This window comes from Triticum aestivum, chromosome 4A (assembly GCF_018294505.1).
Source record: "Triticum aestivum cultivar Chinese Spring chromosome 4A, IWGSC CS RefSeq v2.1, whole genome shotgun sequence".
NCBI classification, from domain to species: Eukaryota; Viridiplantae; Streptophyta; class Magnoliopsida; order Poales; family Poaceae; genus Triticum; species Triticum aestivum.
Window position 1 is genome coordinate 150026367 of NC_057803.1, and position 9999 is coordinate 150036365.

The following is a 9999-nucleotide window of genomic DNA, read 5'->3' on the forward strand; positions in this document are numbered from 1 at the left end:
ATCACTTATTCTTTGACTGTGTTGTAACCAGGAGTATTTGGTCTTTTGTCAGTCAATTTTTCCAAAAGGATTTGGGCACAAACTTTGAGCCTGTGGCTCGCTTCTGGATTTCTAACAAAAAACATTTAGCTTTGAATGTAGTTAGCTCTGTTGTCCTGTGGTGTTTATGAAAATATAGAAACTCTATGATTTTTAACAACACCATCTGGACGTCTATTACTCAGGTGTGGGGACTGATTCGCAGAATGCTCAAATTCTGGGTGATACTGACCCCGAAGCAAGCAAAAACCAGGTGGAATCGTTCTTGGGCGCGCTGGCAAAACTGCTCCAATAACCCTTTGATGATCTTGAGTGGCGGAAAATGAAGAACACAAGGTTTGACGTTGGCGCAAGCTGGGGCAACTTTAAGATCTCAGAAGACGGGAGTTTCCACTCCCCCGCCAAAAAGAGAGACATCGACGACAAAACCACGGTTAACAGCCCCGTGTCCATCCTCGCGATCTGCTGGTCGCCCCAAGCTGCTCTGGCGCCGCCGCTCAAGTTCAGGAGGGGTGGGGGTGAGATCGCAATGTTTCTCGACTACCCCGCTGGATGCTGTTGAAAATCCTGAGTTTTAGAAGCCTAGTCTCTCCTGGCTCGTTTTATTTCTCTGTATTTTCGATCTAGGCATCAGCTTCACTGATGCACGTGTCTGTAATAAGTTTGAACCGTCTGAACTTCAGTTGGGATGTAAGAACAGATTTTGTTTGGTTTCATTCTTGTTAATGGAACCGGAGAGAGGTCTCCCCTGTTCATCGAAAAAAAAACATGTTGTGTGCACATGATTAGTTGTGGAAAAGTTAGACATCAATGAAGCATGTCCTGAACTCGCGCATGCTTTTTAACAATTTAGAAATGTCCTTCCAAATGGTGTGAAAAATCGTATTTAAAGCATTGCACTTGTGTAACCCCATTTCAGCATATACACGGAAATGACTGCTGCTCAAATATACAACGTGCAGTAGCTGATACCTGATTCGGCATATCTGTGATTCCCTCCGTCCCACGATTCAACGGGCGTATTTTGCTTTGTTGTTTCTCGTTCTAGACTACACGGACAAGAAATGGAGAGATGCCCAGATCATGGCATTAGTCTCGATCACAAGTCTTCTCGCTACAGACAACAGACACGACACGCTAGGTTGCAGTCGTCTAGTACTGCGATGCACATGATCACACACGCTACAACCGTTTTAGTACATAGATAGATACACGTGGTCATACATACGCTACAACAACTGATACCACGTTACTCGCAGCCAGGAGGCCAAGTCATTAACACAAACTAGTGTTCGGTGCTTAGATACTACAGTCTAGCACTTCTTCCGACGGCTAGCTGTGATCCGCAAGGGTAATCACATCTCCTGCGGGGTGCGATAAGCTGCCTTCAGGAAGTTGTCGAATGGGCTGGCCGGTGGAAGCTTCACCATGGAGCACGGCTCCGATAACGTGCGGTTGATCTCGAAGCCACAGGAATTTACCTGGACAAATGTTGTTAGTGAAAGTGAAAACAAGATTCAGAGCAAACCGGTTGGGCTTTGTAGAATCTTCATACCTTAGGAAGGATGAAATGATCGGCAGCGGGAAGGCTTGGCACAGGATTGTCTGGAGTCGAGCTGTGGCCATTCACGAGCCAGCTTGATAGCTTCTTCCTGGTGCCCGATCCCAGGGCCTCACATTGACTAGTCATTGTGCCGTATGGGAGGGGGGAGGTAGAAACGGATGACCCTGCAACCTGGCCAGCTACATGCAGCGCCTGACCAGAGAAACAGTCTACTACTCAGAACCCAATGCAAAAACGAAGTATAACAATGTTTTGCTGTGGTTATACTAGCTTTACCACACAAGAAAATGTGAACACTGAAACAGAGGTAGCAAGTGAAAGGGGGCTAGTGCAGTGGCGGATCCAGGAATTCAACATTGGGTGTCCAAAACAAAAAATCACCCTAACAGAGAAGCCAATTGGTTCACGGCAATACAGTCAGTTTAGGACAGTGACATGTATTTTCACAACAGGTACCACACAAGAACTATGAGCCAACAACCGAGTAGTAAACCGTGTCACCGTGTGCAACAGCAGCTGAATTTCACAACAGGTACTCACCGATTCAAGCAGCTGACCAACACCCAGGACACGGGGAGCGGAATGAGGAAGCGTAATCTTGGATGTGGAGCTAGCAGTATTTGTAATTGGTGAGTCATGCAATCCACCATCTACCGAAGATGTTCTTGAACACTCCTACAATGCAAAAGGACACATGTGAGAAGATGTAAAAATACATTTTAAAGATGGCAACGTACAGTACAAGAAGGAACATTGCAGTATTGCAAACTTTTGCAAGTGCCAACACCTAACAAAATTTGCGCTATAAGGATCATTTGGTGTAAGTGGCATACCTCATCAAAAGAAAGGGATTCATCGGAAAATGCCTGCGCGTGAAAGTTGGCCCAGTCAAGGACTGAATTTGAACCAAACAAGGGAACTTCTTCAGGAGTAAACATCTCTGTGAGCTCCTTCGCCAATGCATCCTTGTCCATCTGATAACGCAGTTATAAGAACATTATGAAATAGTACATTGCCTTCACTTCCAACAGCATCAGTATATGATCTCACTAGGACCATAAAATGCAGTGTCAACAGCAAATAGATGACAAAATTGAACCATTCTCACAGGACTAACCTCTGTTAAATTTGAAAGTGCACAGGCAATCACATCAAGCACTCGATGATCATTTATCCCCACTTTCTTTCTGCAATCAGAAAGTACAGACCTAGCAATGTCTTGATCACTTTCAGAGCCATAGCTGCCAAGATCCGATTGCAACCTTACATAGAGTTGCAAATCTTCACCAATTCTTAGATAAGAATCAATCTGCAAAAAAATTGATAACATAGTTTTTAGCAAACGTTCAGGAAATTGAAGGTAATTTTATATTTGCTAAATACTGTCACTTATTTATGAACGGAGGGAGTAGAACAAACAAAAGTTATCGAAGAGATAATTGGGCAACGGGCACAGAAGGCCACAAGAGAGCTACCATTAAAGTGAGGCACACCAATGAACATTAGTACGAACACAAGAAATACATTGTGTTGCTGCACACAAGAAATACTGCAAGTATACTTTTTTTTGGAAAAAAAAACAAAGTAAAGTTTCACCTAAGAAACATAATAGGAGTATCATATTAGCATCTGTAGTAGAACTTAGGATTTACATCAGATATTGTACTAAATCAGCGACACTTATTTTGGGACGGAGGGAGTACCTTAGAAGTAATACGTTTATTTAGATAAAACTGAAGTACAGTTTCACATGTAGAAACATAATAGGAGTATAGCATATGTACTAGAACTTACACCAGATAATGTAAAACACCTTAGAGCTAATACTTCTTCTTTTGAGAAAACTGAAGTAAAGTTTCACATGAAAAAACAAAACATAGGTATCTTAATAGTTTCTGTACTACAACTGAGTACTTACATTGGATGAGGTAAAACACCTTAGCAACTCTGCCAATTCAACAATATGACAGACTTTTCCAGCAAAAGCCAGCATACTCGTTGCTAAGGAAAAAATAGACCGTTGGCAAGAAGGGGGCAGGCCTGCTGGAAAAATTGCATATAAGATAAGTGAACTTCAAGATGTGGATGCGGAAACAGGCAATCATAAATTTTAGTATTATGCAGATCCTACCACTTGGAGTTAAAGCAATACTTCGGAGGGACAGAGGCAACTGGAAGAACTGAATGTTATTACTGTTGCTTGAATTCTGCAGCACCAAAACCACTATTTCAACATGGGAAATTTTACTGAGCCAAGATAATATGACCTTCCATAGTATGCAAGGATATATTTCTTGCAGCATAAAGAGAAGATGAGACCATTGACATGACTAAGTATCTCTTTATGAAAGAAAAAATGCTACCCCAAAATGAGGAAAATGAGAACAACTTGATAAATTCTTCATGGATAATTGGATATACTTGAAAACTTCAAAAATACGGTTTAAAAAGGAACTCGTACCTTAAGGCGGGAAGAAAGAACTGTGAGGCTGTATGAATGACCAATGGCCTCATAATTAAAAGGAGTGTTATCGGTCTGATTGGCCTGTATCCAAAACGCAGACAGCAATTGATTTGTTTGATCTTCAGTTAACAGGACGATTTTGGTTTCCTGGAAGATGGGTCAAAAGTTTTTTCTTCAGTAATCATGATTAATGAGTTGTGTATCGTGATCCAACCAGACCCAAAAATATATACTCACTCCGATCCATATTAGTTGACGCCCAAACGGATGTATGTAGCACTGAAATACGTCTAGATACATCTGAGCGTCAACTAATATGGAACGGAGGTAATACATCGCAACAAAACAAGGGCCCTTGCAGGGGTGAGGGGGGGTGGACGGGGCAGGACTGGGTTACCTCAGCAGAACTAGCTAGTGTTGCCCATCGATCGACGAAAGAGAAGACCAACTTTGAAAAATAAGCCGGGCTTTTTCGTGCCCAAACATGCTTATTATCCTCTTCATGGGTGTTTCTTTCCTTCCCATCATCATGCATCATATGTCCAGGCTTATCTGAACCTAAGCATTCTTTCTCTCTCCTTAACTTCTCAAGTAGAGCAGTAGCTGAAGCAAACACTGACGGTGATCGAGATTGACACTTTTTTGTTGCAAATAGGTACTCTGAATCACCCCTCTGATGGCTTGGGCCTCGGACAATTACAGCAGAAAATATGTGGTGCGCCCCCACACGAGTGTCTGCATCTGGATGTACCATGGATCTCAATATCTGCTGGAGGAGTGCTTCCGGAAACACCTGCTAAGAAGAGTTAGATTAAAAACTCAGCAAAGAATGGCAGAAGTAGCCAACTGATCACGGAGTAGAATTCTGCAAACGATGAACAGCATTCAATGCAATAAATTATTTGATGTGAAGAAGAGAATGCACAGTTTCTGAACTTCATCACATCACCGTTTATTAATTTAGAAATTATTTGATGAGTGCATAGTATAAATTCAGAACTGACCATAGGAGCGTCCGAAGATACTGATGTCAAAGAGATTATGTGGCAAAGTATCAGCGAACTTCCAATAGTTGCTCTAGCAACAGCAGGAATAGAAGGCAAATTCTCCAATGTAATTGCCATCATGTCATAAAGTGGCCGCACATCTTTAACCTATAAGAAGTTCCAAAAAATTAACAAAAGTGAAGGAAATGTATGTATAAAACTATATACTAGTGTAACTCTTTAGCGTCAAAGCTCTCGCAGTTGCAAATTTCTAAGAAAGATGCACTAAAAACATCCACGGCAGTTGACAAATGTTAGCATGTAACTGGAATAGTGTGGGACATACTCCTCTTACGACTTCAACAAGACAGCCCTCCAGGAAATTTTGAAGAGACTCATTCAAGCTCAGCTCTTGAACACTGGCTGACTCCATGGCCTCTAGTGTTTTCCTCAAGTGCCTGCACAAGTCACCTGTTACTGCAAGTTCAGGAGCAACTCCTCGTGATCGCAGCTGTCGTGCCAAAGATGTTGCTGTCTGAATAATATCAGATTTAGTCTGAGGACAATGCAAAATATTCTTGTGGTCCAGATGACGGATGACAGCAGTCAAAATCAATTGTTCGTTGCCTATGAGAAAAAAAAAGTATTAGCGCTTTAGCAGACAAGGAAACCCCTTGAATATGTTGCAAACAGGAAAGGAAAGTGCACTGTGGACTGCAAATGTATTCCGTCAGAAAATGGGTCACGATCTACCGAGAAACGAGCAATCACAGCAATATAAGAAGACTTATAATGCATTCAACAATTGAAAACGCCAAACATAGTGTTTGCTCAAAGATGACTAAATAGATTGGAAGTATGGAACAGCAAGAAAATTGTCGACACTTTTTCTATTACTAGAAAGAAAAGGATCTTCATAGCATGCCATATAATTAGAAGAATAAATAGAAAGCTCATATATAGCATAACATGACCTACGTATTTTTACTATTTTGATAGTACAAAATTCAAAATCTTCTTGGGAACAAAAATTTACCTGAACTCTTCTCTAGATAAGACATATCAGACATGACAAGCAAAGCTAATCCATGCCGAGGAGCCCATTGTTTCTTCATATCAAAGTAAGAAAACATTGGATCAAGGATGCGTCGCATAGTTGTACTCTCTTTGGCCAGTTCTGCAAGCTTCTGAACACAAATATGGGACCATACTTCTGGAGATTCGCGCTCCTCCCTGCATAGTCATTCAAATGAATCATAATATGTTGGGTTCATCTGAGTTCGAATATTAAAAAGAAGCAGAATCAAACATGTCACAAAATATAGGTTGGACGGTCATTCTCAAGGCCATTACTCCTGCTGCCAAGTTCCCATTCATCCCTTGATTGATGGATTAACCAGTGAAAAAACATACTTGACTTATTTATATTATAATCTGCTATGCTTCAAAAGGAAATTTTCTTCAATGTTTTCGTGTTCTTTTTCTGCATCTCCAGTGCAATGTGCATGTACTTGATAGCAAGATCACATTAGTCACACAAATAAGTTGTCAGTAGAAGTTGAAAGACACCTACACTATTAAGTGTGGTATCTGAACCTCAGTTATAGGCTTCTAGCATGTATGTACCCTTCAAAGTATGAAAAGGAATGACATGCACTATTGCTAGACACCATACAGAACTAAAATGAACTGAAAGGTTGCAATGCAGTAAAAGTGTGTATGATGTGCACCAGCATGCATTTTTTTTCTGCACAAAATTTAGGGAAAAGAAAAAGTGCTATAGCGAGTATATATAAATGAGAATGACACTTCACCTGGTCAGTGCTGAAGAGTCCCTTGCTGATCGCAGTCTAGTAGTTGTTGCACTACAGAAATTTACATCATTACCTCCACCTAAACCAGCTCTTCCCTCACGCCTGACTATTTCATCAACCCAGTTATGCTGTGATGCATGTCTGTCATCATCACCACCAGCAGTTCCATCCATCCTATAATTTTCCAAGACCGACTGCACCATCTGTCACGTCAAAGAGAGTTAGATTGTCAACATCCATCATTACATTAAACTTGAGAAATATAAAAGTTCTTCAAGAGCTTATCAAACAAAACAGCACACGAAGTTTAAACTCCCCGAACGAAATAGAGAAACCATAACGGAACCAACTGAATTCTTATGTACCATGATATAACCATTTTACTAGAAGTCAAAACAGAAATCATTAAAAAAACTGGATAAGTCAACAACGTTTGCAGTCTGCAGAAGACAAGATAAATAATTGTGTTCTTCATGACCACACAAGCATTCTATTGGTAATAACCTGGTGCAAACGAGCAACTAAGCAAGCAACCAGGCTGAGCAATTTGGAACTCAACTATCCAAGAAACAAGCTTAATCTCCTTTGATTCTCCACAGCCACAAGTAATGATCAATGGAGCAATGCAACTAAAAGAACTGATTGTAGTTACCTCATCAAAATCAGCAAATATGTATGAATGTTCCTTCATAAACCAGATCTGCACGAGCATTACAATAGTTAACTGAACTGGACATTCAAACAAATTACCTGGAAATGTGAAGATAACAGAAAATGAAGAAAGAAAGCTGCAAAGCCACATTTATGGATTTACCATTGCTGAGAGACACTGTAGGCTTGCTGCCCGCAGAAGACTATGCTCCACTCCCTGTTGCCGTGAAAGTGTGCACACTTTGTGGGCCAAGCTCTCAATATTCCGTGCATATGTGTTGTCTACCTATGAATGTGACAACATGGTGAATGTCATACATAACTAAAAATAAATAAAGTGACTCGAGTAGTAGCCTTTCATGATTAGGAGGAACAGATTGAAATGCAATGTTTATAACTCTTAAGCGTGTCTGATCCATCATAATGCCCACCTGGCTGTAAATAAACCTCGCGAAAGTTTGACATCCAAGGATATGAATGTCCTCCTGCTTGCTTTCCAGAAGGTCGGTGAGGACGTTCACCAGGCTGATGGCAAAATATGCCCTATACCATCACATGCATGCAGTAACATAACTTTTTAGCCACGAAGCTTCATCGGAAACCATTAACATTTTCGAACAGAAAACGTGAGTGGCAGCCAAGAATTTCAGAAACTCACATCTGCTCCTTACAAATGAAGAGTAGCTTGCTGTATGCTTCAGTGATTATCTTGACATAGTTCAAATGAGCAGCACGCAGTTCCTTGCGACTCCTCTGTTCCAGAAACTTGGCAATCTGACAAGCATGCAGTGAAGGGAAACCTACTGAATATTGATTAACCAAGGACCCCTAAAGAATACTTTAGCAATGAAATGTGAGAAAGCATGATGCAAAGGTCACATGCCTTTGGAATGCGCAGGGGATTCTTGGCAGCATACTCGCATAACTTCATGATTTTCCTCTCATTTGGTGGACCCTCCTGCAAAGGTAAACTCTACTCTATGAGCAACTATACGCCCTAATACTGAAGTATCAAGTGTGAGCATTAGTGTGTCCTTTGCAAGCAACAGCGGAAGCTGCATTCTGCAAAAAACAATTACACAGTGGCAGAAGATAACCATGTGACATGGCCACGTTCTGTGGAGCATGTTTAAGGAACATGTGGATTGCTCCACTTATAGATCGAAGACAGCACAGCACAGCATATCCAACGACCGCAGCAGCAACCAACCAGGCCGGCCAACAATAGCGACAAGCGAGCACTTACAGGCGTCTTGGGGAATATCTCAGCGAGCAGCTTCTTGTACCGCTTGACGGGGCGGCGGGAGCTCGGGCGCAGCGCCGGGCAGCAGACGCACATGCTCTCGCACGACGGGAACAGCTTCGCCCCCATGAAGCCCATCTTCGGCGGCCCGCGGAGGCTGGAGGCTGGAGCAACCGGCTGGGTCAGTGGCGGATCTAGACGGCGTGCCGCGTGCGCATTGTGGAGGTCAGTGGGATTTCTTAACTAATCGCTGGACGGAAACATACCTCCAAGTTACCTCCAAACCCAACCAACGGGCGGAGGTTGCGGACGGGGTGGAGGCACGCGATGCCGCGAAAAGGGAGAAGAGTAATGGCGACGGCGGCGACGCGCGCGAGAGGGGCGGAGGGGTTGTGGGGCACGGCACGGCACGGCACGGCTAGCTAGGTCAGGAGAGTCCAGGCATGGCGGAGACGAGCGGAGGGGAAATTTGGTCTGTTGGGGGGGAGTGGGGAGTGGGGAAAGAGGAGGAAGGGCAGAAGAGGGGCTTCACGTGACCGCGGCCTCGGTGGCAGGGCCAATTGGAGCAGCCTTTTCTCCTGTGCTCGGCGAGGATTGACGACGGCTTTCCACGCCCACCCGCCAGCGGCCAGCCTGCCCAAAAGTACACACAGTGACGCACATGGCAAGGCGTTGGGTTTGGATTTCGGTTGCACCCGAGGCTTCTTCAGGAAGATAGGATTCTTAACAATACTATCTCTCATTTAATGGTGACTTTATCAGAATCTCTCTTCTTAATTAACCACCGTATAAGACAAAGTCATAACTCTCTTTTTAATTAATCCCTGTCTAACATAAAATCATCAGGACTAGCCTTATTTAAGTACTACTACAAGTAGTAGAAGAGATAGGTTATAGCATCTACAATCACGATTGTCAAATTTGGCACTGTATACGACCACCGACTGACCAATTCACCCTTTATTTCTTCAGTCCTCCTCCAAGAACCCTTCCCAGTGGACGGTATCAGACTCACTGTGGGATGCGCTGCCAGATTGGTTGCCGGAGCCGGACATGATGGAGGGGAGGGGAAGGAAGGAGACGAGCAGTGGAAACGAAGTAGAGTGATCGAGTGTGTGGACTGGCTAGGGTTTGGTCCAGATGGGGTATTTATGGGACAGAGTGGGGCCGGATCCGATGTGGCAGACACGTCTGAGCCTCCTCATATTCGCCCCACATATGGGTTGGGTATGGGGGTG

The 9999-nt window shown here is 43.1% G+C and overlaps 1 protein-coding gene across 4 annotated transcripts; it reads right to left on the reverse strand.

Annotated features, from left to right (window-relative positions):
• Positions 1–1104: 1104 nt before the first annotated feature.
• Positions 1105–9327, reverse strand: LOC123085674 (protein SEMI-ROLLED LEAF 2). 4 transcript variants are annotated; one of them, XM_044507351.1, is made up of 20 exons: positions 9028–9327; positions 8765–8925; positions 8402–8476; positions 8177–8292; positions 7950–8061; positions 7682–7804; positions 7520–7567; positions 6868–7070; positions 6090–6286; positions 5400–5680; positions 5072–5221; positions 4465–4860; positions 4065–4214; positions 3735–3810; positions 3522–3643; positions 2721–2912; positions 2437–2577; positions 2144–2278; positions 1595–1795; positions 1105–1520 (listed from the first exon to the last, which is right to left on the reverse strand). In XM_044507351.1, the coding sequence occupies exons 2-20, from the start codon at positions 8897–8899 to the stop codon at positions 1395–1397; spliced, it is 2979 nt and encodes a 992-aa protein (XP_044363286.1). In that variant the 5' UTR covers positions 8900–8925; positions 9028–9327; the 3' UTR covers positions 1105–1394. The 4 variants fall into 4 exon arrangements, with proteins under 4 accessions (XP_044363286.1, XP_044363285.1, XP_044363282.1 ...); XM_044507350.1 differs by having other exon boundaries at positions 4465–4863; positions 9028–9324; XM_044507347.1 differs by having other exon boundaries at positions 3522–3646; positions 4465–4863; positions 9028–9324.
• Between the last annotated feature and the right edge of the window lie 672 nt (positions 9328–9999).

Bases quoted from the DNA above. Each gene is read 5' to 3' on its own strand.
- LOC123085674 (XM_044507347.1), bottom strand. From the start codon at position 8,899: ATGGGCTTCATGGGGGCGAAGCTGTTCCCGTCGTGCGAGAGCATGTGC. The intron at 8,062-8,176 runs GTGAGTTTCTGA...GTGATGGTATAG, and splicing joins TTCATTTGTAAGGAGCAGAT to GGCATATTTTGCCATCAGCC. The intron at 3,647-3,734 runs GTAGGATCTGCA...CAATTTTTCCAG, and splicing joins TATTGCTTTAACTCCAAGTG to CAGGCCTGCCCCCTTCTTGC.